We start from the raw sequence: 27,837 nt of genomic DNA, 5'->3' as shown, positions 1-27,837 counted from the left end.
CAAGGAAACCAAGAATTCTTAAAAATGCTTAAAGAAGAGTGTGGTTTCCCAGATACTGTTGACTTTAGTGACAGATATAAAGAAGCTATTAGAAAGTTCAAGGATGGAAATACTGACCCGAACCTATTTAGCTTTATGGCTCAGCACCAAAACGGATATAATCTCAAACCTGGAAAATACAAGCTCGCTAAGGGATATGATTTAATAGCATATCATCCAAATGACATGGATGAATTTACTCCGAGATATTTGATGTCAGAGCTAAATGACAATTCAACTTTCGTCATGAAACGCGTAAAAAAAGGAGACGGAACGAAAGAACAAAAGCTTATGAATGCGGATGACGTAGATAGGGAAATTGTTAAAAAACGGTCTCGGAATATATGAAATGCCAGCAGATGAGGTACAAGAAACTCCACAGGAAGAACTAGTTCAGATACAACCAGACATGGAAGAAATAGTTCAGCAACAACAGCTAGAAGAGCCTGAAGGAAACGAACAAGTCCTTCCTTTGGAAACTAACTTCACAGAACTAGATGAAGATTTGGAACAGCCGAAAAATCTTGACCCTCAACAAGAGTATGCGGAGAATATGGAATATTTCCAAGAGTCTAAAAAAAATTCGGCTGACATAGTAGAAGAATATCGAAAAATGTTTGCCGACATACAAAAGACTCCAACATCAGATGAAAATATCCAGCATAGAATGGAAGAACTGAAAAAAAATGTACACAAATACAACAACCCTTTTTACTTACGAGCATTTAACGTTCAATCTTCGGATGAACTCGGTGAAAATAAAAGGTTAAATTTCAAGAAAACATATAGAAATGAAACATTGTTTAAAGTTCATTCAGAACCTAACCAAGATGGAAACAAACCTACTTTTGTTTCTGCAGACGATGGAACTACAATGAGATGGGGTCATAAAGCTAATCCGGATAGGTGGTTCATAAACTTACAACCTCAATTCCAAGAAGTTGTAGACGCAATGGAAGCGAATGTGAACGAGATATAGCTGGTATTTTCAGCGCGGCTTTAATGCCATTGAAAGATATGAAACATGCAGATATTTTGGACCAGTATGAAATGAACATGGCTGATGGAAATATAACACCTGACGTTCTAGAACATTTATCTCAAAGAACTACACAGAACCATAGAGATGGTATATTTGGTGAAGAGTTTAGAAAGAAAGTTTAGGGAGAGCGAAGGAAGAGAACCTATTGTACATGACCTTGCAAACGAAAGTTTACAAAATGTCATAAAAACTTACTTTGCAGACAATGAACTGAGAAGGGATGAATATTTAAGAAAACTCAAATGGACAGTACCAAATGAAATGTTAGTATTGAAAAACATGTTCCTTGACAAAATAAAACCAACTACAGAAATAAACGACGCAAGACTGAAAGATTGGGTAAAAGCTTTCCCATTCACAAAAGATATTGTTGGTAACATGGAAAGAAAACCAGAATGGCTACAAAAACATATATTTGGAAACGAGCATATTCCATATGGACAGGCACTGTTTGAAGAGCTTGAACCGGAAACTCAGGAAAGAGTCATGCAAACAATACGCGAAGACTCAAATACAGACTATGACAAACTCTTTCTAGGATATAGGTTACCTGAGATGGGCGACCAGAGCCAAAAGGCAAAAAGGATATGGGAAATTTGCAACATACTAGATGAACATAATGCAAAGATGCAACAACTTCAAGCAGAGGGCAATGAAGGAAAAAGAAGAGTTAAAAACTCAGTCAGGAAGAAAGTAAAGCTTGGTCCACGTGGGTTCTATTATGACATATAAATCCAACTATTCTATATTTTTACTCATATGAAATGTACGCCGCTCAGAATATAACGCCAACAGTTTTGGATGCTATGAATGGAAATGTTTCCGAATGGTATAACGAATGCGACAATGCCATTAGAAGGTCAGAAATAGTTCCTGGAACTTACGAATATACAACTGCTGTTTCTTATGGAAACGTAGGTGAGTTTGGAGAAGGTTCTTCAACAACAGTAGATATTGCTTGCGACAGGTTTCATATAATTTCTATTGACAACTCTTTCTTATACGTGGAACAAGACATTGAAATAAAACCTTCTGCCAAGTTGTCTGACAAGAAAGGTTGCAATGGAATTTTCTATGTCGGATACCAATATGCTCCAGAAGTTTTCATGGGATATAAGATATATTCTAACTCTGACTTAGTTCAAACAGTAACATGGGCAAACTATGAATGGTTCGCTTTGAGAAACTCAGTACAACCACAAGCTAGAGAACAAACAGACCAGTATGCAACCATTGAGAAAATAAGAAGACTTGACCCTAACGTTCCAGGAGTTTATGTTGACCTTTCTGGACAAACTGCAGCAGCAGTAACCAAAGTAAAATTGAAACTTAGAGTTCCTTTGTCATCTTTCCTCATCTTCAGGTTTTTAAGATACTTGCCAAACTGGGCAGGAAAAATTTCTATCGAACTTACTCCAAGCAAAATAACTTAGTCATTGCACCAACACAAGACCCATTCACTCTTACAGACGTAAAGGGAGCAAATCAAACGTCATTCGCCGAATTTTGCAAAGACAAAGTTGACTTAGACTTTGGTTTCTCAAACTTCAACACTGAAGTAAACTATTATTTCAATGCTGCTGGAACTGCTTGGGACCCGGTTAAGTTCACATGCGAAAAATTTGAATGCAAGAGAATAGAAAGCAGACTTGCAGTCTATATGTTGGACCCAGATATTTCAAATGCTTTAGCTGCCAAATATATTGCAGTTCCACTTATGTTCCCTATACACCAAATATCTGTCAAAGACTTTGCAGGTGAAGTTGGAAACCAAAGTGCTGACCCAGGTGCAAGAACAGATATTGCTTTAACAACTGCAATGAAACATGCAGATACTATGTTTGTACTGTTCAGACGAACTATAAATGACTATTCTTGCTTCTACAACCCTGGTATTAAATATCATATAAACATAGATGGCAAATATTATCCAAGAGAAGAATATTCTACAGTTGAGGATATGAGGTCATACAACTTGACATTAGATGCTATGAACTTTAACAACAACTTCACAACAACCATAAACCCTGAAATGCAAAGTTCTATTATGCCATATGTGAAAGTATGGACTCATACAGGAGGTCAAAAAACTCAATATACAAATGGAGACCGTTCAAACTTTTGGCTTGGCATTCCATTTGCTGACTCAGAAGACTTTATGGGTGGTATTTCAACTGTTGGTACAGTTCAAATACAATATACTGGTGACAGAGACGGTCCAGATGAATTGAAAGCAAAGAAGTTTACAAAACCAATAGCACTTTTCACAGAAGATGCTCTTTTGAAAATTCGTTCGATGAAACCTGCTGGGGCTCCTCAGATTGGTATAACGACAGCTTCCATCGAGCAGATTTTGGCAGCAGGTCAGTAAGTTGTTCTTGAACTGACTTCTCTCCGTCAAATATTGACAGTACGCCAGTTTTGATATAATATTGTATTATAAACTTACCTTTAGAAATATCGGTCAGTTTTGTTGTTATATTTTTTGTCAACGTCAAGAACTTTCACCATTCGGTTATACCAACTTTCTTTGCTTTATGAAAATATTTTGGTTCAGCAAAGACTGCTATTCTATAACATTTTCCATTGTTTGTGTAAAAACTATTCTGTCAATGTTTTGTATTGTTTGTGTGTGTAAACTTGTTTTGCTTCAATTCGAAGAGATACTCGAATACGTCCATCTTTTTATTCTAAGTAAAATGTCATTTCCGAAAATAGAAGCGTAAGTGTTTCAAAAGGTTTAATGGCGGTGGCAGATGTGAAGTTAAATTCACCAACTCAAACAAACAGTCAAAGTGTTGTTGTCAATGTCAAAGACAGAGATGTTGAAGTGGGGAAACCATACGAAGACGAAGATGGTATAGCAATTGTTCCTGTAAAAGAACAACCAACATATCCTGAAGTTAGCAGAGACTTAAGTTCTGTTGCAGATATTCGAAACGACTACCAACAACTTAAAGACAAACTTAAAACTCAGGAGAAGATTTGTCAAGCTTTGGGTATAATGTTAAACTTGGTCGAACACAACCCTGTAAAAGTGAACTCATATGTCATTGCACCTCATGAAGTTTTGAAAGAACTATTGAAACTTTTGACAGAGGCAGACGATATAAACATCAAAGAAATAGAACCCGACATTGCTTGCTGTGGTGTTTCATATAATGTCATTGACAAGATATACGTTATGAAAGGAGGTGAAACGTTGAACTTAAAATATAGTTTCCCAGACGTCATAAAAATATTTGACGACCACAACATTTCATTAAAATTTAGTTGCTAAGTAAATGGCAGAAGACACAATGGTTTATACTATTACGACTAAAAACCCTGAGTCATATAATTCTATAACAACAAACTTACAAAGTCCTCAAGGACGATATTGTAAACTAACTTTAAACACAATGACGACTAAAGCCTGTTTTGCTCTTTTGACACCAGAAGACTTTATTGTTGTGAATGGTAAAAAATACTCCTTTGAAGATACTTACTCAGATATACCACCAACAGGTTTTGTTGACTTATTTAATACTTTAAGGACGGATGTAACATGTGCTGCAACTAGAGCAGGTTTCATTATGTTTGGATGTCCGACTGAGTTTAGTATAAACGATATGAGCTATAATACAAAACTTATATCTGGTTTTTACTACCAACAGTTTCCTATAACAGGAAAAGGTGTCATACAAGGAATGTCTATTCCATTGACATTAAGTACACCTATTTTATATATTGTTTCAAACTTAGGTTCAAAGTGCTATTCGAATGTCGACAGAAACTACTATGACCAAAAGATACTCATGCGTATAAACAACACTTTCTCTGCTGGTTTGCCTATTGTTCATTCGAATGCAGAATTTTCAACCTTAGTGAACTCAAACACTTTGGCAAGTATAACGTTGACATTAGTTGACGCAAACTTTGTTCCTGTAAAACTTTTATGTCCTATGTATTTGTCAATGACGGCAGAAAGTTTCGAATTGGAAGATGCAACTGGTGAAAGTATTGTATTACAAGAACAACTTCAACAACAAATAGCTCAAGAACAACAAATGCAACAAATGGAACAACAAAGTCAAGAATAAAAAAAAATATTTTTTTTATTTTTATAAAAATGTACAGAATAGATGTTTCAGATTTTTATGACTTCCAAGCATTCAGAAATATGTGTCCATTTAGAGACTATAACAAAGCAGTCGAGAATTTGAAACGTTTAGTCATTTATGTTGACTCTGCCCCAGAATGTTATGTCATGAAAGAATGGGATGTTGTCTTTAACAAACCAAGAGCAACAATAGTTTCAGAACAAGAATGTAGACAGAAACTTAAGAAAATAAAAGTCGTACAGGTTGGTATGAAGATGTTAGATGCTTGGGATATCTTATTGTCAAAGTTAGAAGATTTTTCAGTTCGAGGTATAAAGTTCTATACACCATCTCCAAACTTCTATTCTATCTTCACTGGATATAAATACGAACAAGTAGAATGGAAAGAAAATATTATAGAAGCTTGGTTAGACCATGTCAAAGAAATTATATGCAATGGAAACGAAAAGGTTTATGAGTATATCTTATGTTGGTTTGCAAACATCTTACAACATCCAAGTGCTAAAAATGAAACTGCTCTCATTATAATTGGAAAACAAGGAACTGGTAAGAACACATTCTTTACAGATATTTTGTGCAAACTGTTAGAAGGTTATTCGAATCCGAATATGACAAACTTAGAAAACATCTGTGGCAAGTTTAACTCCTCAATAGAGAATATGAAACTTATAGTATGTAACGAACTTCAAAGTATAGATACAACAAAAGTTTTGAACTCAGATGCTTTGAAGAGTCTTATAACAGACAAAGTTGGAGTTGTTGAAAGAAAATATAAAGACCAAAGAGTTTGTGAAAATGTTGCAAACTTCATTATGGTTTCAAACAATGCTGTTCCGATGAAGTTAGAAAGTTCTGACAGAAGATATGTAGTTGTCAGAACGTCAGAAGCTCATATGCAAGATACAGAATATTTTGACGCTTTGTCAGAATGTTTGACATCTGACTTTTACAACCACTTGTTCTCATATTTCATGACATTAGATATTTCTAAGTTCAATCCAAGACAAATTCCACATACCGAAGAAAGACAAACATTGTTAGAAGCAAACAAGAGTGTTTATGAACTGTTTATAGATGAGACTAACTTTGAGTGTTTGGATGAAAGGTCATTGTACGATGAATATAAACAATATTGCCAAGAGTATGGTTATATGACAGCGTCTAAACGAACATTCTTGGCAAATGTCAAAAATCTTTTAGATGTTCAGAACGGCGTATATACAAAGAAAAATTTTTCTGAGTAAATTTTATAAAAAAATATTTTTTTATTTTATTTGAAATGTACGCTGAGTTTGTTGGAGAAGACCGTTGGGAAACTTGTTTGTTAGATGAGAAATATGAAATTCACTGTTGTGAGTCATTTGAAGTCAGAAACAAAAAGACAAAAAGAGTTTTAAGCGAATGGGAGCAAAATAACGGATATGCTAGGATGAGGATTGGTGGAAAACGCTATCTTAAACATGTTGTCATTGCAACTCATTTTATACCGAACCCTAACAATCTACCTTTTGTAGACCATATAAACCGTATAAGAAATGACAATAGACTTGAAAATTTACGTTGGGTTACTCGTTCTGAAAACAATAAGAACAAAAGCAAATTTAGAGATATTGTATTCGAATTTGTCGACGAACTAGAAGATGAAGCAATTGAAATTACAGACTATGGCAAGCATACGTTGGAGTTTTACTACTATAGCGAAGAACAAGACTCTTTCTACTTTTATACCGGCGTAAACTATAGAAAATTACAAGTATGTTTTACTAAGGAAGACTATGCTTTTGTAAACGCTAGAGATACAGATGGAAAATGCGTTAAAATACTTCTTAACAAATTCAAGAAGCTATATGGCATACCATTTTAAAACGTTTTTTAAAAAAATATTTTTTTTATCCGATAGAAAAGATGATGAAATTCATCTCAGTAAACAAGTACATGACAGAAGTCAAAGAAGAACTAGACCCATTCATATATTTGAATGTTTACTTCTACCATTTTGAAAAGTCTTCATTCAGCAAAGTTTGGAACATCGAACCCGTTAAGTTTGCTATTGTGACTAAAAATGGTGCGAAATTTGAAGACTTAGACATAGAAGGTTTGTTAGCAGTCAAAGAAAATTTTGACAGAAGGTTCTCAAACCTTAAAGAAGGCAAAGCATACAAACTTGTTATACCTTATGAACCAAAGAAAGCAGACGACTATGAATATTATGAGTCTAAGATAGTTGAAGTTCAAGGTAAGTTGGGTAAAAAGATTTTAGAGTCTAAGCCAGTGTTTGCTCCTAAAGAGGAAGAGAACATTGACATTGACCCAGAAATGTTCTAAAAATAAAATTTTATTTTTACATGTCATATCTCACCTTCTCTGGAACTGGCTCTGGTTCTTTCTTCTCTTCTTCTACTTTCTTTTCTTTCTTTTCTCTCTTCTTCTTCTTCTCTGGTGGAGTTATGTCAAACTTCTCAGAACCATATTTTTGTAAAAGGTCTTTGTCCTTTAATAGCTCTTCTATTCTGTTTTCTATTTCATCTTCAAGAACAGCGCATGTGCCTTCTTTGCATTCTAAGAACTTTTGTTGGACTTCATCTTTCCAAGAGGCGTCATCTCTGTCAACAAGTCTGTCATTGACAAACTTAAAGACTTCTCTGCCTAATGTTTTATGGTTCTTGTCATATTCCCAGAAACAGAACTTTAGAACAAATTCACCTTTCTTGTTTACACTATGTAAGATTTTATGGTCGACAGATGTTTTGCTGTCAAAAAGTTTGTCTCGAATATAGATAGCGAAATCGCTAGACATTTTCTAAAAGATAAAATTTTTAATTTTTCTAAAAATATGTTAGAAAAAAAGTTTGCTGACATTGACAAGAAATTTGAGAATGTTTTAAACAAGAACAAGAGGAAGTTAGAAAATGCTCAGATAAAACCTATACATGACAAGTTCTTATTTGCTCAGAATGGTATAACAGGTCTAATTGCACCACCTGGGTCGGGTAAGACTTTCACTTATCTTAAAATGGCTGCACAACAACAAGAACTAGATGAGAAGAACCCATTCTATGAGTTAGTAGTCATTTGTAGTACTTCTGGTCAATTCGATCAAACCGTAAATTCGTTCAAAGATATTATAAAAAAGTCTAAGTTAGTATGTATAAAGGATACTGAGTTGTTAGATTGGATAAAGAAGTACCAAAGAAGGGTTTTGAAGTACAATGCTATAAATGAGTATATAAATTCTAAGTTCAAAGACCCAAATGAGGAAATGCAGAGAATATTAGAGAAGAAACACTTCCGAAACAAACAGAAAGAGATAGAATACATTTCGAAGAAATTGCAATCTTACGATTGGAAGACTTACCCTCATAGATGTCTTCTTATCTTAGATGACTTTGCTTCTCATCCTTTGTTAAAGAACAGAGAACAAGACATGTGTCGAATTCTTAAGAAGCTCAGACACTTTAACATCTCTGTTGTCATTTGTGTACAGACAGCCAAGAGTTTAAGTAAGGATGTAAAGAGAATACTTACTGATATCATACTTTTCCCCGGATTGTCCGAAGACGATTTCATGGAACTTATGAAAGAGTCCATGGCAGGTAAGTTTGACAGACATGAACTATGGGAGAAGTACAAAGTCATACAAGACCCTCATACTTCTTTCAGAATTCACATCTACGCGAACAAAGTTCAAATTGTAAAAAGTCAAGCTTGAAAAATCTAAGTGTTTAGTCTTAGTAAGTCTGTCGGATGGAAGAGTTCTTCCTGTCGGATGGAAGAGTTCTTCCTGTTGTCGGGAAGAGTTCTTCCTGTCGGATGCAAGAGTTCTTCCAGTTGTCGGGAAAATATTTTTCTGTCGGATGGAAAAACTTTTTCTGAAGTTCGACCAAAAAGTTCTCAATTTTCGAAAATTTGAATGGTTTACGGACGAACAACTGGAAAAATTTTTCCAGTTGTCAAGAAAATATTTTCCTGTCTGATGGAAGAGTTCTTCCAGTTGTCGGGAAAAACTTTTTCTGTCGGATGCAAGAGTTCTTCCTGTCGGATGCAAGAGTTCTTCCTGTTGTCGGGAAAAACTTTTTCTGTCGGATGCAAGAGTTCTTCCTGTCGGAAGGATTTGACAAGACAATTTACCTTATAGAGCTACCTGAGCCATCTGAAGTCAAGACCAAAAATAAATGGTTCATTTACTCTGCTTGTTTGAAGTTGTCAAAATACTCTGTTATTTTTTCTTTCAGTAGCGGTAAGTCTTCTTTGAAGGTAAGTATTGTACAACCTTTAATATCATAGTGTGTTTGAGGTAACGTATCTTGAACTATTTGTTTCACATCTTCATTTGGTGTCATTGAAATCGGTAAGTTTTCGCGATAGAACCAATTTCTGTCAGATTTGTAAATCTTAGCAAGGTCGTAAAAGCTTTTGTTGTTTCTTCTGACTAAATGCAACATAACCATATCTCTGTCTTCTTCATTTTCCATCTCTTCAGTATAAATCATATACTTATAGTTCTTTTCCTTTCCTTTTGGTACCGAACGTGGTATTCTTTTCTGTATGTTTTTGTCTTTTGCTTCAATGACTTCATTTTTTGCTTGAAGTTTCTTTTCCATCTCTTCACGTTCTTGTCTATGAATTTCATCTAACATCATGAAAATATAACAAGCGTAACGAGGCGAAGCCCACATTGCAACAGCATTTACAAGAAGTCTATGTACATACCAACCTCTCAAACCATTTGGCAAATTTTGACGATTTTCGTACGGAATCTCGACCCGCGGTTTTCCGCGGGTCGCAAACATATGAGGAAATTCTTCTAAAAGTTCTTTTGTCTGTTGGTTTTCAAACCAATGATGTGCTTGCTTTGTAGAACGAAGAGCATTGAAAATACTTTGCATTTGGTACATGTCATCTTTGACCGAACGAATGAGACGTAACTGTTTGTTATACTGTATGTACTCGTATTCTTCATCTATGGCTTCATGGACTATAACTGTTGTTGTGTTCTCTGTTGTTGACATATCTGTCTTTACATTCCGGATAAAAAAATATTTTATAAAAAACTAGCGTTATTTTTTTTAAGTTTGGTCATCCTTCACTATATGACAAATATACTATATTTTACTTAAAAATATGCAAGCGGCTCATAGCTCAGTGGTATGGGCTACCTCGCTACAGGCGTCGAAGACCTCGGTTCAAATCCCGATTCGCGCAGGTTTTTTCCTTTTATGCAGTGAAATTTCATGTACATAGGTTACTTTGGTGTTAGACCCTAGTGAAGAAAATAGAACGATATAAGTTTACATTTGTAAGGTTGGACGATAAAATTTACTGACTGACGTCGGACATTGTCTTGAAAAAGTAAAAGACTTGTCTTGAAAAAGTAAAAGACTTGTCTTGAAAAAGTAAAAGACTCGTCTTGAAAAAGTAAAAGACTTGTCTTGAAAAAGTAAAAGACTTGTCTTGAAAAAGTAAAAGACTTGTCTTGAAAAAGTACGGGTATCGTCTGAAATCAAGACCACTGTTCTCAAATTTGAGAACTTTACACCAAAAAATTTCTTGAAAAAGTAAAAGACTTGTCTTGAAAAAGTAAAAGACTTGTCTTGAAAAAGTAAAAGACTTGTCTTGAAAAAGTAAAAGACTTGTCTTGAAAAAGTAAAAGACTTGTCTTGAAAAAGTAAAAGACTTGTCTTGAAAAAGTAAAAGACTTGTCTTGAAAAAGTAAAGACTTGTCTTGAAAAAGTAAAAGACTCGTCTTGAAAAAGTAAAAGACTTGTCTTGAAAAAGTAAAAGACTCGTCTTGAAACAATGACCGACATAGACCCAGCAGATGAGGCAATCTACCTTATAGAGATAAATGAGCTAGTTAGGAACTACCTGAGCCATCTGAAGTCAAGCGTAAAATAAACGCTTTACATGTATTTTTCAGCAACTTCGTCAAATAATTTTATAGCTTTATCTATCTCATCTACTTCAAACGTTTCTTTACCTTTTATGGGAGCACCATACATTTTCTCAAACTTTTCAAGTAGTTCTGTTTCAGCAGCTCTCATATCGTTAACGAACACAACCTTAACTCTATTGACTGTATTGTCATATCTTTGAGTTATATTATATGTTTCTTCCTATCTTATATCTCTTTGTATTGAAGTCCTTCGGTTTGAACGATGTAAAGTAAGCCTTCACTGCAACGTTCTGAGTCGAACGAACCATATGTTATGAAGTTATATCCAACAACTGGGTCAATCCAGAACAAAACTACTGGTATAAGACTTTTGTCGATGAGATATGCTCTTGTTCCATAGAATCTTACCGATATCATAAGCTCAGGATTTCTTGTCAAAATTTTCTGAGTAGAAGCATTTTTAACCCAGTCGTGTGCTTTCTTTCCTTCAGATAGTGTTAAAATGTCTGACAAAGAATATTTCTTGTATTTCTTTGAGTATCTTACGTTTAAATCACCTATTCTAACCACTTTGGTCTCATTGTCTATCTTTTTAACTGTTTCAAACTCAATGTTTAACATTTCTGTTCTTACATACAAAATAAAAAAAATATTTTATAAAAAACTAGCGTTAATTTTATTTTTTCTATCTTAAGGAAATTCATGAAATTTGGTCATTTTTCAATAAAAATATATTTTAGGGTAGAAGGGTATATCTAACCTCCTTTCTACCCTCTTTTCTACCCCAGTTATTTTATAAGCGTTTTACATGGTAAACATTGTGAATTCGTGAAATTCTAAACAATTTCGTAGCTTCTATTTCTTCTGTCAGTACATCGAATGTTTTAACTATGCCGAATGTTTCTTTATATTTCTTCTTGACATCAGATAGAAGGAAATCTTCTGCTGTTGGATAGTTTTTGTTTAGAAATGTCAACATGTCCATTTTATCTTCTGCTGGTTTCTCTGCCTCCCTCTTTAAGTCAGCATAGTCGTTTCTCATACGTTCTATCTCTTTGACGGAGTAGTTATATTTCCTAATTGCTGCCTTACATTTAGAACATTGTGGGTTCATTTTTGCGTTATATTCTGAAACCTTACCTGCTAGTATGACTAAGGCGTCAATGGTTTTCTTTAACTCAAAAGTTGCTGGTTTTATCTGTTCGTTCCATATCTTACCTCTTCTATCTTTATCTCTTATCTGCCATACACATTCAGCAACTAACGAACAAAGTTGTCGTAGGTCTTAAACTCCCCAGATTTGTATATGTCAGAGATGTTCTTATATACCATATCGCAATCTTTGTCCATGACTTTGTGGTTGCAATGAAATCCAAGAAACTCATAGTTAACCTTTCGTATGAACTTCTTTATTTCTACTGAGTCAGTTGCTTTGACTTCTATTTCATCGAATTCTGGAATAGTAAGCTTTTGTTGTTGTATTTCAGGAAGTTTAGGTAGATGGTCAATAATATCCTGCATTTCTAAAGATATTCTTCATTTTGTTCATCTTTCGCACAACAGTCCAAAGTACTTGTTAAAAGTTCCTGCTTTATCTTCTGGATTTCTGTTTCAAAAGTATATGAAGAAGGAATGAAGCTTTTCATTTCTACTAACATTGAAGTTGGGTTCATGACTAACGAGTTTTGGTGCTGTTGTTGCTAACATGTTCTTACAATAAAAATAAAAAAATATTTTTTTAAAAAAACCAACTTTATTTTTTATTTCGGGAAAACTCATGACAAATTCAAGAGGGTAGAAAAGAGGTTAGAAAAGAGGTTATATCTAACCTTCTACCCTAAAATATATTTTTGCCGAATTCATGAGTTTTGGTTGAAAGAATACGGTGGAGCCAAAAGTGGCTCGACCTCAAAACAAGCATTTACGATGAAATTCATGAAAATTCATGAGGGTAGAAAAGAGGGTAGAAGACAGGTTATATCTAACCTTCTACCCTAAAATATATTTTTGTCGAAATAAAATGGTTCATTTACTCACAATATTTTTGTACAAAACGACCCCAAACTTTTAACTTCTTTTCTGCAGCTTCTAATGAAATTTTAGCGAGTTCATATTCTCTAAATTCTCTCTTTAAATCTTCTGTTCCATTGGTCTAGTTCGTATGGAGAGTCTCTATAACCAGAACATATCTCACGTTCATGTTCTATTTGTTTTTCATGCATTTTTCTAACTTCTTCTTCAAACAAAGGTTTTGCATTCTCTACTGTATCTTCAAGTTCTTCTTCATCTAACTTCTCATGAACTTTCTTGTCTATGGAGTCCATAATTTTTCCAACTGCTATACAATATTTTGGAGAAGCCCACATTGCAATATAGTTTACGAGTCTTGGGTCTACATACATTCCTCTAACCTGTTTGATTCATCGGGAATTCCTGCATTAACATTGTATAAAAAGCAACCCGCGGAATTCCGCGGGTGGTATATTCTTCAAAATGCTTTTTTGAGGTCGAGCCATTTTTGGCTCCACCTCTTTTTTCAATACTTTTTCAGCACTTCTCCGTAGTTATATATGAAAGACAATTCGAGATAAAAGTCGTAGTACAATGGAACAATATGTTGCACACCATTTGTTGTGAACCAAACTTGAAAGTCAGAGAAACTGTTACTAGGTGGTTCGTAGAATTTAGAAGCAAAGTCATAAAAGTCCTTACCAATACATAGAAAACTATTGTTGCTTGAACTGAAACTTGCATGACACATAACATTTTGAGGGTCAAACACGTTTCTATAAACTGTCAAATCTGCTGTGGAAGTATAAATTTAAATGGACCATCTGGTGGTAATGTTCGTTCTGGTTTAGTAACCGAAGAAATTGTGCCCAAGAACGTTTGTCTACTTTCCAATAAAAAACTCTGTATCTCTTGGAGGGTTAATTTCAATCTTTTGAAATGAAACGGTGGAGTTCATCTTGTCATATTCTAGTTTCAGATAGTATGTTCCATTTAGTAAAGAGTCGTATTTTTCTTGAAATTCCCAATAATATTTGTTCATTTGAGTTGAAAGTCATTTAGAGTTTTCTCAAGACTTTCGTCTGAACGAACTGTAAAGATTCTCATTTCGTCAAATTTGTCTATTAGACCATCAGAACCTTTATACTGCCCATGAAAATATACTGCGAACATAAATGCGTTATCTTTTTGAAAACAAAACTTTTCTAAATCCTATTGCCTTTGCATCTGAAGGACTTTGAAGCCAACGAATTGGATAATCAAACCTGTATGTCGGATGAAATTTCTTCATCTGAAATAGTCCTACCAGCATTTGTAAAGATATAGTCTAACGGTTTTTGTATCTGCTACTTTTTTCTTTGTTTTTCAACCTGAAGCATTTAATATATGAAAATATATTGTTTTAAAATGGTATGCCATTTCATATTTCTCATCTAACAAACAAGTTTCCCAACGGTCTTCTCCAACAAACTCAGCGTACATTTCAAATAAAAATTTTTTATTTCATGCAATGTTTTATTCTTTGTGCGTCTTCAAGTATCGCCCCAGTACTTACGCTTGGAGAGGACATGAACTTCAGAAAATACCTTATCTAGCTTAAAACAGCCCATCTTTTCACGACCATGCCCATTTCAATGAGTTGTTGTATCCTTCTTCGTTCGTCATGAGTGCGTCAATGTTCTCATAGTAAACCTTCACTTTGGATTTGACTTCGGAGAAGAATTTGTAGTTGTCAAGGACTGCTTTGCGAACTGAGGGTAAGACCAATGTTCGACAATAGGTTTTAATGTGGTTACTAAGCCACTTTGACCTTGAGTGAATTCGTACTTCAAAACAAAAGGAGAAAACCTTTCAACAAAGTTGTCGACCTTCTCATAATGTTTACTCTTCATCTCTTGAGGTTTCTTAATGGAATATCCCCATGTCGAATTCATAAGCAATTTGAGTGTCATTGCAAGTTTGGGGTTTGAAGCTTTCCTAATATCATACAGTTGTTGTATGACTTTTCCAACTGTATAGTTCCTTCCTGGAACTCACCGTCTTCGTTTGGAATTCCAGTCGGGATATATTGGACGAACCTCATGTATGCAGCGTTAAGGTCGACATAGTATATCTTTTCGTTTGAGTCGAACTTGTCGCAACCAATTGGTCAGTTTGTGGAAATTCAAGTGAGTCTCTTATCTTCTGAGAAACTTCTCCTGTTATCTCATAAACATCGTCGAAGCAACCTGTTTCATATAAAACCTTCTGACCTAACTCAGATGCTCTCCAATACAATTTGACGTCAATTGGATGTCTCAATGGAAGTTTGTTTATAGCATCTTGAAGTTCTTGCAACCTCATTGGAAGTTCTTCTGGTTCAGGTTGGTATCCGAACAATCCAACTCCTTTTGGAACTGTGTACTTCTTTTGTGCTAGAACTTTGTCTGGAACAACTTTTGGTCTTGCTAACAATGAAAAGTTTGTTTCGTCTTTTGGTACAAAAGTTTCTGTCAGCTTGTCATCTGGAATTGTTCAACAAACCTTTCTCGAAAAGAATGTTTACAGCTCTGACAATGTTGCACTTGCCTTTTCCGAACAATGGGTTTGTAAGACTTTCGTTCAACATGAAGTGGTTGTGGACAATTACAATCTTCAACCATGTAATTTGAAGTCAACAACATAGTCGTCATTGAAGAACCTTTAGCTGTAGGTATGTTAACTCGGATATTGACATTTGCCAAACGGTGCAATTTTTGCCAATTGACCTCTAAGAATGTTACCTGTCTTCACACATGACTCAAGATACTTCATCTTCTCTTCTGTAACAAGACCAGAGTTCCTGAGACATGTAAGAATACAAGGTTCATTGACAATTGTTTCAATTGAATGTAAATTCCATACCTTGTCAAGTCAATGTCAGACTTATTTATGAACGGGAAGTATCCAGCATGTTGTCTGACTGCTTGAGGGTTAGTTGGTACCATTCAAATTTACACTTGCAATTCCTTCAATTGCATTCAAAATGTCTGAGTCGGAGTCAAACTTTGTTCTCTCTTTGTAGTCTTGAAAGCGTCAAGAAGTTGTGCGGCTGTTGTGACATTGCCATGTGCATAGTAAATGTGACCGTCCAAATCTGTTATGGTCAATCTGAGATTGTATCCTTTCTTATTTCCGTCTTGTATGGCAGCAAGTACTCCCATGAAGCCTTCTTTGTTCTTTCCTTCGTCAAAGTTTACTGTAAAGGTTCGACCAGATGTAATTTGACTTCTAACTTCACGGTACTTTTCATATGCATATCTTGTTCTTTCCATGGGAGCATGTTTGTCTTCACCTTTTCCTTTTTTCCTTCTCAAAGGATGCAATTGTTCGTCATGTTTCCAGTAGAACCTGGCAAAGCGTCGTGTCCTTCAACTTGAGCCCTAACATATGAAAGGCATGTCCATTAAACGTTCTTCTTTCTAACTCTCTAGTCTGTTTGGATAATTGCGCGTGCTGTTTCCAAGTCCATTTCATAGCGAAGACCAGACAATTTGTCATAGACTTTTATGGGTCTTCCCTTCCTATATTTAAACTTCTTTGAAACTTTCCAACATATCTTTCTAACTCTGCTTTATTCTAGCAGATTTTCTATCCATTCTATATGGGCATTTTTATAAAAATAAAAAATGTTTTTTTTTCTTTACTTTACGTAACCGCCTGCTGCCATAAGTCTTTGACGCCAACCCATACCAGCTAATGAAGGTTGACTTGGTTTAGTTTGGAAACTAACCTTTGGTTTTGGTTTTTCTTCAGTTTTGTGGCTTCCCTTCTTCTATCGGTTTTTCGTCACTTTTCGGTTCCTCTGACTTTAACCTCACTTGCAGGTATGGTTGTGTCGTCAACATCTTCATAAATATCATATCCATTTGTTTTTGTTTTCCTTTCAACTTTTTATGTTTGTTGTAAAGTTTAGAATATTTCGACTCTAAGTCAATGAGATGTTCTATAATGAACTGTTGGTCAGTGAAGTAAACTTTTCCATCTGTTGTCTCGAAAGCTCCTTCAGACTTCAATATTTTATTTGTGAGAGTCTGTTTCTTTTTGAGATACTAGCCGTTCCATTTCTATGAAAAGTGACTTTGTAGTTAGGGTTTGTATTTCAGACCTGGCACTTTCTATTATTGAATTTTTCTCTTTCATCTGTAAGTTCTTTGACAGGTTTTGACAATGGTTCTGAACTTTTTGTTTGTGGTGTCAAATCTACCGTTTCAACTTCTTCGGTCATTTCATCTCAGTAAAAAATTTTAGTTTGGTTTGTTTTCAACTGGTTGTTTAGGTTTTTTAAGTCGGTCTAAAACTTCCTGAGTATAGGGACTTGACAAACACGTGGTTGTGTAACTGCTGGAAGTCGACAAATCCATCTTGAACATTTGTCTCAATGCTGTATTGTTCATTCATCTCAGTAAAAACTTTACATTCCCCACGTTGAGGCGGTTGAGGTTGTTATTGTTTACCCATTTGTTGTGCATGGTTATCCTCTGTTAAAGAATCTTTCACCTTGGTCCATAATAGTGTCCTGCTTGGTTATAGTAGTCATTTGCTTGTTATAGTAGTTTCCTGCTTCCTTCTACATTGTCCATCCATCCTTGAACTTTTCCTCTTGTTTCAGGATTTGGAATAAGATTTGCTGCATCTCGTGCTACCTCCCAACCTTTCTGTACAGTTTGTATAATAGGTTGTGCTTTCTCTTCAGTATACCTAATGTACTCAAATCTTCCTTCCAATTCCAAATGCACCTCTGCTATTGTTCCCACTGCGGGCAAAAATCTGGATTGCAACTCCTGCTAATGCGCCAAATAAACCCATTTCTTATGGGTTAAAAAATGACGAATCCAAACAAGACCCTATGTTCTAAGGCAACAAGAAAGCACTCATGATAAAAATCTTTAGTTCAACACCAAATGCTTGGTTTATGGATATCTTGGAAAACATTCCGAGGTATAGAGAAGATGGACCTCCATACTGGCTAATATTTGTCGGTCAAAACACAAGATACTGTGAAGCCATACCATTATGGTCCAAAATATTTAGATGTGAAAACTGCTTTGACAATATTCGTTGACAAATACCATCCAACAAAACTGACATCTGACTGTGAAAGTTCTTTCAAATCAGATGATATTAAAAACTATCTGCGTTCAAAAAATGTAAACCAATATTCATTGTCGACCAAAACCATTCTGCTCTTGGTGTCATTGACAGTTGTATAAAAATCTTAAGAGACTTAAACCAACCACAAGGTGGTGAGTAGATGAAATGTCATATGACGACAAAATATGACATTTCTCCATGGCAAAGATGAACAAGTTTAAAATATTTACAATAGCCGTAAACAAAAAGGTTTGGGAAACCACTCCCCCGAAGAAATGAAAACAACCCTGACTTAGAGAAAGACTATATATTTAATAGTTTAGTCAAAAGAGACAAACAAGAAAGAATGCCAGGCTTCAAACTTAAGAAAGGTGACAAAGTAAAAATAGAAATACCTAAACGCGACCCATATGAAAATACTATTGACTATGACAACAATGGGAACTCGACAGGTACTCGCATTCGTGTTCGTAAAATAGAAGAAAGTATACAAGAGAATATTATGAAGTTTTAGGCAAACATGGCAAAATGTACACACTGCAAGCAGAAGATAAAACTACTATTGTCAGACCTCGTTTCAAACTTGTCAAAGTTCAAGGTGGTATACTTTCAAAGACAGTTCCTAACAAATATAAGACAACTCCTGACGAATATGCTAAAGAAGTTGAAAATGACGACTAAGCAATTCTATACCATGCACAAACTGTCATGTAAGGTGGCATGTATTTTTTACCTAGTCCTGTAGATGTTGTTGTAAAAGTATGTTGGTGGTTTCCTCCTGGTTCAGTTTGTCGAAAAGTCTTTTTTGCTGAATGGTTATAATCTGGAGATAAAACGTCATAGCCAGCTTCATACTCTGAGTTGTATAATGGGTGGTCTCTTAATGAGTGGCTATGGTCGCCAGAAAAGTTTGTTGTACCAGAATGACTATGTGGTGGCAAGTTGTCGACAGATATCGTTTTACTTCCACCTGTTTTCTTTGGAGTGTGTGCACAATACAAAAAACTTTCGAGTATTTGAGTCCAAGTTCCAAAACCAAGTACTACTTCTGGTCTGGTAGAGTTCATTGACGTGTAAATAGAACCAACTGGGTAAATGGTTTGAAGTATTTCTGTCTTTAATGTTTGAAGCTCTGTTTTGTCAGCTTTTTTATCATATAAATCTTGAGCAGTGAATTTAACTTTGTTTTCATCCTCCATGACATAACATTTCTACATCTAATGTATCTCATCGTTGTTATGTCTTCTTCCGATGTTAAACCTTGTGGAAAGTTAGGAGGTTTCCAATCTAATACATCCCCACCAGCTCCTTCAACCGTTCCTTCAATATTTTCTATACCAACAGTTGCGAAGAAATCGTGTGTATGTCCAACGTCACTTTTCCTGTTTAAGTTTCTTGTAAGTTTGTAATATTTGCAATGGTATGTGTATGAGTCTTTTTAGAATATTCTTTGTCAGCTCTTGTCACTTCACTTGACATTTTATTGTCAACATATGTTTTATCTGCTTTGTCATCTAACATTGCTGGTAGTTCATCTACGTCATAGATGTTATGTGTATGATGTTTTTGTGGGTATGTTCTATCTGTCCATGCGAGAATATAGTCTCTTGTTGCATCTACATACTCTTTGTCAGCTTTGTTGTCAACATCTGCTTTCAAAAGAAGTTCATCTATAGGTTTCTCGTTTAAAGTTCGTTTTGTTGGATTTATACAAACAGTATGGTTCTTATTGTCTTGAAACAGAAACTCATCTGTCATTGGGTTTAATGTCAGTTTTAAGTTTCCTTCTTTCAATGACTCAGATATCTTAGAATAGTTTGAAAAGTTTGTTGTGTTCTTATTTAGAGCTTGTATAATGAGTTGTCGGTTGTGTTTTATTTCTCTCATAGACGCTGTTTCATTTGACATTTTTATTCTAGATAAAATATGCTTCCAATAGAAAAAGAAAATTCAAGAGTTGCTACAACTAAACCATTAGATGAACTTTTTACTAATGTCGGTCAAAAGTTTGAGACAGAGACCGTAAAGCATGAAGGCTATCGTTTTGACTACCCATTAAGATGGTTAAGAGACCCATCTGTCACAAAAGCTATTGGCTTTCGTAGAATGAAGTTTGTGTCTGTAGAAGATAAAAGTTTTCCATTTATTGTAAGGTTTCATATAGATTATATATCTGAAGGGAAACGAAAAATGTGGGAAGAAATTGAGCTAATACAAGTTGACCTTTCATCTTCTCTACAGACTGCGTTAAAAAATATAGAAGATAAAATAAATTCATGTTATGCAAAATATGCTGATGAATATGCAAATACCGAGAGCACACTTTATGTGAGAATTGTATATGACAAACAAAATTCACAAGTGTCATTTCAAATCTACGAAGACAATCCAAAGAAAGACGAACAAATATATACAGAATTCACTGCAATGTCATGGTATTATTTGCAAAGAATGTTAAATCAGAAAGTCGAACTTCCTTTAGCAAATATTTACAGTCGATATGCAAGAGATGAACCATATTTATTTAAAGATGTTTTCGACCCAGCTGCTATTATTGTTCATGCTTCATTTTCTGGCGCCCAAAACTCTTTCTTATGCTTGGCAAATGACTTTTACGAAAAACCTACAAAGTTATACGAACCACCAAGTGGAAGTATTTCAGACTTTCAAGTATGGTTTACTACAGATGGAAGAAAAAGAATAATTCCATTATACCATGCGTTTTACTTAGAACTTAGTTTCATATACAACTACTATCGAACGATAAAAATATAATTTTTTAATACGGTTGAGGTGTTGGATTTGGTTGCCAACTAGACTGTGGTGCAGGTTCAGGCTGTTGTATAACAGGAGCTTGCTCTTCTGGTTCAGGGTCTTTAGGTATAATACCAACGAACTGACCTACTCTTTTACCAATATTTTTGACTCCGTTCCATACTCCTCTTCCGACAGATTTTATTCCATTCCATATACCTCTTCCAACATTTCGAAAGAAGTTTCCAATACTACTGAAGAAACCCATTTTACTATATGTAAAAATCTAATGTCCGCCTAGTCTCTTACGTTTCCTGTTGAGTTCCATAGCATTCTTTAACTGGAGCTCATACATTCTGTTTCTCCTCTGGTAGAAAACATATTCTGGGTCAACTCCTGTGTTCGCGTCATCTGCATAAAGTTGTTTATATCCCACTTCAGGGTTTGTATAAAACTCTTTCCATCTCATATTTGCATACCATGGTGGCAAACCTAACGCAGCGTCATTTGACATGGCAGTTTGCATTTGTACATCTGTTGGCACTTGACCATAGTTTGCCATTGCAGTTTGTATTCTAACTTCATTTGGAATATTCTCTGGGTTTGGTTGTCCAGGTTGCTGTGCATTCGCTAAGTTCTGTGCGTCCATTTAATATTAGATAAAAATATCTCTTACGAGTACATATACTGAACATTTGCAGGCATTGGTTCATCTTCATATTCTCTGTACTTTTCTGCCACGTCAAATAAATAAATGACACAATGGAAAAAACCTAAAACAAGTAGTCCTATTTCAAACCACATTTACTTACTAATAAAATTTCTTTGTTATGACACTTTCTCCAGTTTATAGGACCTCTCTCATATTCTATCTTGTCATATCTAAACTCATAGTCATGTATGTCCTCTAACCATCTCATGACACTTTCCAAACCACTTTTATCGGATGTAAAGTAAAAGCATAGATGGTTATGTAAAACGTCTAAAGTTTCTAAAGAGTCTCTCAAAGTCCAGTCTACTTGGTATTGAAAATCCCATGTGTTATAGAACGGCGGGTCCACTATAAAGAAAACATTTTCCTTGTCTTTATATTTTTCATACAACTCTGTCCAATGACATCTCACAAACTCTATACCCTCAATATATTTTTCTATGTTCTCTTTGAAAACATTTGTATAGTTAAGATATAAAACTTTTGACATAAGTGTTTCAATGTCATGAACTCTTATAGCACCACTATATAATAGTCTAGCAGATATACTATCCCAGTCAATATACTCTGCCTTTTTCAAAACCTCTCTGACAGTATTTTTCTTATCTAATGGTATACGTTCCATCTTACCTATAGGTATCTTTTCTTTTAACTCTTTCAATATTTTGTTTGTGTCTGGTATATGTTTGAGACGGTCCATATAGTTGTCGAAGTCATTGCATATAATCTTTGAGTCTGGGAATATTGTATGGCACAAATGAGATATATAGAAACTTCCACCGAACAAGTCTACAAATGTTAGACCATTCGGTAGTTTCTTAAGTTCTCTCAATAGAATATCTTTACATCTACTCTTATTTCCAAAGAAGGGTAACGGTGGTTTTGTAAAATTCATTTTATATATATAATAAAAATGTTTTTTCCTGAAAAGTGACAGAAAAGTGACAAAACATGTACGAAGAAGTCTTGAAAATTCAAGAGGGTAGAAAAGAGGTTAGAAAAGAGGTTATATCTAACCTTCTACCCTAAACATTATTTTTGTCTGATTTTACGAAGAAGTCTTGACAAAACATGAAAACATATATAATTTGTGAAAAGCTCCTGGAAGACCCGTATATAAGAACTTCATTTATACTAAACATCTTCGGGGCTAGAGGGCACGAAGTGCCTGGAAGCCCCACTACCTTTTTTTTTTTTTTTTTTTTTTTTTTTTCTTCTATTTTTTTAGGACGCCATACCCATTGAAATCTCCTCTCAGGACGCCATAAACTATTCAATTATGGTGTAAACTTCTCAAAAATTGAATAGTTTACATCAGGACGCCTTAGGACGCCAACCCTTTACGCGCCAAAATTAGGCTATAATGTATGTAGATGAGGACTTTCTTCAAGGTAGTCCTCATCTACCTACATTATATAACCATGTTTCCCATATTTTTATTTGAATGTGAATGTGTAATTCTCAATTCCAGGACTGAGTGCATGGTTGCAGCGGGTTACTATATGCTCTTGCATCCATGTAGTCAGATCTGGAAATTGGCTTACTTTTCCTTTCGATGCGAATGTGACTAATACTTTTCCAATTGTGCACATATAAGTGCAGGGTACATCACTTGTACCCTGCATTTATGTGTGAAGAACTGAAAAATGACGTATTTTACATGAAGAATATCACGTCGTTATTTTATTTTGGAAAGGAGTTTAAATTTGTAAGCTATTATCCTATTACATTGCAAACGCAACTTCCTTTCATCAATAATTTCATTTTAATAAATTATAAATATCACATTTAGCATAAAATTCTCAAATAATACTCACTTTCTCATTTTGATCATAAATATTGATACTTTATAAATACAAAATTTTTAAATTCTTTATTTTTCCTATGAAATTTGTAGTTTTTTCTTTGAATTTCAGAATTTTCAATTTTTTTTTGGAAATTTTTATTCAATTTCGGATTTATTTCATTCTATTCTTTATATATAATAATTTTATTCAAGTTTATTATTTAAAAATTTCAATACATACGATAATTTTTCATTCAATTTTTAAACGAATGTTTTGATGGGATGAGCTTACTGAGCATAAGCTCATCCCATCAAGATATTGCATCAAAACTCTGGCCTTCATCAAGGCCAGAGTTCATAATTCATCACCTCAGTGCCAAGTTCCTCGAAGGTCGTCCTCATTAGGATCGATCCGAGAGGAACTTGGCACTGAATGAAATTCACAAGCTCTGGCCTCAGAAAATGCCAGAGCTTCGCAAGCAATCCTCGGGGCTGGTTTCCTCAAAGACCGCCCTGATTCGGGGCGGCCGGAGAGGAATCCAGTCCCGAGAGAGCGTTTATAGGAAGCGCTGGCCTTTTTCTGAGACCAGAGCCTGCAAATACAATCCTCAGGGCCGAGTTTGAGGGAGATCGTCCGCATTTTTGACGATCCCATCTCCTCTCGGCCCTGAAAGACCAATAGACAAAGGTTCTGGCCTCAACAGGAACCAGGGCCTCGCATACAATTCTCAGGGCCAGCTTTCTCAAATGCCGTCCTGATCTAGGGCGGCAGGAGAGAAGTCCGGCCCTGGGAAGCAGTAAATTCGAAGCTTTGGTCTCTGCAGAGGCCATGGTCTGCAAGTACAATCCTCATGGTGTAGTTTCTACCTGATAGTCCCTCATGAGGACGACCAAGTTAAAACTCTGCCATGAAAGAAAGGAACATGCATGCTCTGGAGCCTTATGAGGCCAAGTCTTCCAATACAGTCCTAGAGGCTGAGTTTTCTGAGAATTTCCACATCACGGACAATTCTCAGCGGAATCCGGCCCCTGGGATCATTAAATACGAAGCTCTAGCCTTTCTTGATGCCAGAGTCTGCAAGGTTAATCCTCAGGGCCGAGTTTGAGGGAGATCACCATTATCAAGGACGGTCTCCTCTCTCCTCAGCCCTGAAACACCTATGGATACAGGATCTGGCTGTTGCTGAGGCCAAAGCTTCGCTTCCTAATCTCAGGGCCGTTTTTCTCAATTGCCGTCTTGTTCTTGGCGGCAGGAGAGGAATCCAGCCCAGGAATCGATAAATACAAATCTGTGGCCTCATTATAGACCAGGGCCTGCAATTTATTTTATATAATACTTTTTTTATTTAATATTTTTTTTCAATGATTTGTTTTTAAAGATTATTGATACAGTATCTTTTAATATTTAAGTAAAATAGCAAAATACCCTTTGAAAAACTATTGTCAGACAATATTTTATAATCTCTATATTCATTCATAAAAAAAATACGTCTAGTAATGCTCTGCATAAGTGGACAATAAAGTAATAAGATTGCTCTTTTATATAATAGAATGCAATTGCTCATTTATTAAGGATATATTTGTAATCAATTGTGATCTATTTAAGAAAAATAAGAAAACAGCACCAAATTCATTTAGATGCATCTGTATATTCTATATTTTATAGCTGCACTATTACAATTGTTGAAACTAAATCCCAATATCCTCCGCTCATTAATTGATGAAAAAGTGATAAAAATTTGAGAGGTCATATTAAAAAAAAGTCACTTTTTAATATAGACTCAGACTTTAAAATTCAATATTTGTTCAAATATCAAATATTTACTATAAAAAAAGAATATAATTTTTGTTCTTCTTCTTCTTCTTTTGTTTTTTTATTATGATTTTGTTTTTGGCCTTTTGGATATATATATATATTTGGGCCTAATAATATTTGGGATAATATTGTATCCCTTTTTATTATAAATATTTTTTTGTTTTGTTTTCGTGCATTTAACAAAATGGAAGCACAAGCTCCAATAAATTGCAAAGGCAATGAGTTCAAGTATTAGGATAACAATGAACTCATATATGGTTGCCTTGCTTTGATATCACAAGGTGCGTGATATCGATTTTTATAAACTTTTATATAAGTATTGAGCGTCAACGATAAGGTCGTGTGCAAATTCGTCAACTCTCGGGTATAAATTTGAATCCCAAAATCCGCAAACTTCGGAAATTTGAGATTTTGTAACGTCAATAGATGCATATGATTCATCTTCGACTATAACATAAAGGTCTAGGTGTTCGTCTAAATTAGGAACTTTGTTTTGGGGGCGGTGCCATGTGAGGTGAAATTTATCATACACCGATTGGACCTTTTGCTTTCCCGAAAACATAGAATTTATATTGGGGGCCAAATATATGTGCATATATCTATACTAATCAAGCCATATTTACTCATATAGTATTGAGGAATAATGTGTTTTATATAAGATATGAATTTCAAAAGTTTTGTTTTATTTCATTTTGAATACAATGAGGTATCTATATATATACTCTATATTGTGTTTGTAAACTCATTTTGGTCACATATCCATTTTTTAATCTGCATCTTATTTGAGATTTCAAATTTTTATCGACAATCATATATGATCACATCGGCATTTGGAGATACTTATCTTGTATCTCCGAATATCGATGTGATCATTGTATTTAATTGTATATTGACCAAGAGATTCCGATGCAGAATATTCAAAGTAGATAGTTTTTCCATTCTGTACACATAGGTGTAGGGTCTATCACTGGCACCCTGCACCTATATGTGCAGAATGGGAAAAGCTTGCACTTTTACCGTTCGATGCGAATGTTGCAAACACTTTTCCCATTCTGCACATATATATGCAGGGTCTATCACTGGCACCCTGCACCTATATGAGCAAATCAGGAATTGCTTGCACTTTTTCACTTGAATGTGATTCATCGAATTTCAATTCGAGAAAGGAGTTTACAAATGCAGGGTATTGTTCCTTTACCCTGCATTTGTAAACTCCTTTCTCGAATAGCTTGCACTTTTTTCAAAGAATGTTAAACATCGAATTTCAATTCGAGAAAGGAGTTTACAAATGCAGGGTAAAGGGACAATACCCTGCATTTGTTAACTCCTTTCTTGTAAAACCTTCCTCCAAAAAAATATAAAGATCACATTCTTCTTAAAACTCTCAAAATCTCATTATTTCAATCTTATAATCATAAATAAACATACTCTTTCTATCTAATATTTCTCTATTCCTTAATTTTCTTATGAAATTTGTTATTTTTTATTTAATTTTTAAAATTTTCAATTTTTTTGGATAATTTTATTCAATTTTATGATAATTTATTCTATTCTCATTATATAATAATATTGTTCATTTTTATTTTTTTAATTTTTCAATGCATACGATAATTTTTAATTCAATTTTTAAACGAATGTTTTGATGGGATGAGCTTACTGAGCATAGGCTCATCCCATCAAAACATTCCCTTAAAAACTCTGGCCTTCATCGAGGCCAGAGTTTACAATTCATCAGCTCAGAGCCAAGTTCCTCGACGGTCGTCCTCATTAGGCCCGATCCGAGAGGAACTTGGCTCTTCATTAAAATCACAAGCTCTGGCCATTGCTAAGGCCAGAGCCTGCAAATACAATCCTCAGGGCCGAGTTTTGCGATGATCGTCGATCATGTCGACGGTCTCGCAAGAACTCGGCCCTGAAAGACATACAAATACAGGCTCTGGCCCTAGCAAAGGCCAGGGCTTCGCTTACTGTCCTCAGGGCCGGCTTTCTCAAATGCCGTCCTGATCTAGGGCGGCAGGAGAGGAATCCGGCCCTGGGAACATCCAAATACGAAGCTCTGGCCCAAGCAAAGGCCAGAGCCTGCAAAATACTCAATGTTCAACAATTACAAATCTCATGTCACCCAGAAAGCTATGAAGGAAGCCCTTTCTCTAGGTTAGGACTTCCTTCATAGCTTTCTGGTACTGAGTGGAGTGGTTTTGGCTTCCATTGCCGCTCACTCCAGTAAGATCACGAGATTGTACAAAAGCCACGGCAAGTGCATTCCAACACCATCAATACACTTGCCGTGGAATACGGTTGCGAGTGCCTGCTGCTTCAACCGAGATTTACAGCAGACACTCGCAATGATAACTAAAATTCATCATAAAGCTGGGAAATGGGCCTTTTCTCAAGGTCAAAGCCCATTTCTCAGCTTTATGATATTGAAACGAACATTTTGAGAGGTTATTACTGTTTTTCCCGGAATCATCTTGAGATTCGGGGAAAGTCATAGCAAGTGTAATCTATTAGCATAGATACACTTGCTATGACACATATATGCCAGCATCTGCTGCTTACCCCCAAATAAG

At 35.2% G+C, this 27,837-nt stretch overlaps 13 protein-coding genes and 2 pseudogenes across 15 annotated transcripts, besides 3 other annotated features; 8 read left to right on the top strand and 7 right to left on the bottom strand.

The window, feature by feature from the left end:
* Nucleotides 1-22,878: part of a mobile genetic element that runs on past the window's edge.
* TVAGG3_0310130 (protein of unknown function, DUF4106 family) lies at nt 1,343-1,813 on the top strand (the record flags this gene model as incomplete). The annotated part of the gene is made up of 1 exon (XM_051229792.1): nt 1,343-1,813. One exon carries the CDS (start codon nt 1,343-1,345, stop codon nt 1,811-1,813), a length of 471 nt encoding a protein of 156 aa, XP_051099522.1.
* Nucleotides 2,788-2,892, top strand: TVAGG3_0310120 (uncharacterized protein; the record flags this gene model as incomplete). Its single annotated transcript, XM_051229791.1, has 1 exon — nt 2,788-2,892. A coding segment is annotated over one exon (105 nt), but the record flags the coding sequence as incomplete, so codon positions are not given.
* On the top strand, nt 3,825-4,361 carry TVAGG3_0310110 (protein of unknown function, DUF4106 family; the record flags this gene model as incomplete). Its single annotated transcript, XM_051229790.1, has 1 exon — nt 3,825-4,361. One exon carries the CDS (start codon nt 3,825-3,827, stop codon nt 4,359-4,361), a length of 537 nt encoding a protein of 178 aa, XP_051099520.1.
* On the top strand, nt 4,771-5,163 carry TVAGG3_0310100 (uncharacterized protein; the record flags this gene model as incomplete). The annotated part of the gene is made up of 1 exon (XM_051229789.1): nt 4,771-5,163. The coding sequence occupies one exon, from the start codon at nt 4,771-4,773 to the stop codon at nt 5,161-5,163; it is 393 nt and encodes a 130-aa protein (XP_051099519.1).
* Nucleotides 5,193-5,821, top strand: TVAGG3_0310090 (uncharacterized protein; the record flags this gene model as incomplete). The annotated part of the gene is made up of 1 exon (XM_051229788.1): nt 5,193-5,821. A coding segment is annotated over one exon (629 nt), but the record flags the coding sequence as incomplete, so codon positions are not given.
* On the top strand, nt 6,464-7,048 carry TVAGG3_0310080 (His-Me finger endonucleases family; the record flags this gene model as incomplete). The annotated part of the gene is made up of 1 exon (XM_051229787.1): nt 6,464-7,048. The coding sequence occupies one exon, from the start codon at nt 6,464-6,466 to the stop codon at nt 7,046-7,048; it is 585 nt and encodes a 194-aa protein (XP_051099517.1).
* On the top strand, nt 7,090-7,509 carry TVAGG3_0310070 (protein of unknown function, DUF4108 family; the record flags this gene model as incomplete). Its single annotated transcript, XM_051229786.1, has 1 exon — nt 7,090-7,509. The coding sequence occupies one exon, from the start codon at nt 7,090-7,092 to the stop codon at nt 7,507-7,509; it is 420 nt and encodes a 139-aa protein (XP_051099516.1).
* TVAGG3_0310060 (uncharacterized protein) lies at nt 9,366-9,785 on the bottom strand (the record flags this gene model as incomplete). The annotated part of the gene is made up of 1 exon (XM_001295632.2): nt 9,366-9,785. The coding sequence occupies one exon, from the start codon at nt 9,783-9,785 to the stop codon at nt 9,366-9,368; it is 420 nt and encodes a 139-aa protein (XP_001295633.2).
* On the bottom strand, nt 11,871-12,462 carry TVAGG3_0310050 (annotated as a pseudogene). The gene has a single exon. A coding segment is annotated over exon 1 (592 nt).
* Nucleotides 13,150-13,479, bottom strand: TVAGG3_0310040 (annotated as a pseudogene). The gene has a single exon. A coding segment is annotated over exon 1 (330 nt).
* TVAGG3_0310030 (phage tail repeat-like family) lies at nt 18,877-19,266 on the bottom strand (the record flags this gene model as incomplete). The annotated part of the gene is made up of 1 exon (XM_001317709.2): nt 18,877-19,266. One exon carries the CDS (start codon nt 19,264-19,266, stop codon nt 18,877-18,879), a length of 390 nt encoding a protein of 129 aa, XP_001317744.2.
* TVAGG3_0310020 (uncharacterized protein) lies at nt 20,126-20,974 on the top strand (the record flags this gene model as incomplete). Its single annotated transcript, XM_051229785.1, has 1 exon — nt 20,126-20,974. The coding sequence occupies one exon, from the start codon at nt 20,126-20,128 to the stop codon at nt 20,972-20,974; it is 849 nt and encodes a 282-aa protein (XP_051099515.1).
* On the bottom strand, nt 20,979-21,221 carry TVAGG3_0310010 (serine threonine-protein phosphatase family; the record flags this gene model as incomplete). The annotated part of the gene is made up of 1 exon (XM_051229784.1): nt 20,979-21,221. The coding sequence occupies one exon, from the start codon at nt 21,219-21,221 to the stop codon at nt 20,979-20,981; it is 243 nt and encodes an 80-aa protein (XP_051099514.1).
* On the bottom strand, nt 21,240-21,602 carry TVAGG3_0310000 (uncharacterized protein; the record flags this gene model as incomplete). Its single annotated transcript, XM_051229783.1, has 1 exon — nt 21,240-21,602. One exon carries the CDS (start codon nt 21,600-21,602, stop codon nt 21,240-21,242), a length of 363 nt encoding a protein of 120 aa, XP_051099513.1.
* Nucleotides 22,782-22,878: a terminal%2Cinverted (terminal inverted repeat of Maverick-3 transposon ID:TVAGG3_0309990).
* Nucleotides 22,875-23,014: a mobile genetic element.
* A 2,248-nt stretch (nt 23,015-25,262) lies between these two features.
* Nucleotides 25,263-25,763, bottom strand: TVAGG3_0309970 (uncharacterized protein; the record flags this gene model as incomplete). The annotated part of the gene is made up of 1 exon (XM_051229782.1): nt 25,566-25,763. A coding segment is annotated over one exon (198 nt), but the record flags the coding sequence as incomplete, so codon positions are not given.
* Nucleotides 25,764-27,837: the final 2,074 nt, after the last annotated feature.

This window comes from Trichomonas vaginalis, chromosome V, assembly GCF_026262505.1.
Source record: "Trichomonas vaginalis G3 chromosome V, whole genome shotgun sequence".
In the NCBI taxonomy this organism is placed as follows: domain Eukaryota; phylum Parabasalia; order Trichomonadida; family Trichomonadidae; genus Trichomonas; species Trichomonas vaginalis.
Note: the sequence above shows the minus strand (reverse complement) of the source record. Positions and strands in the feature narration are given on the sequence as shown.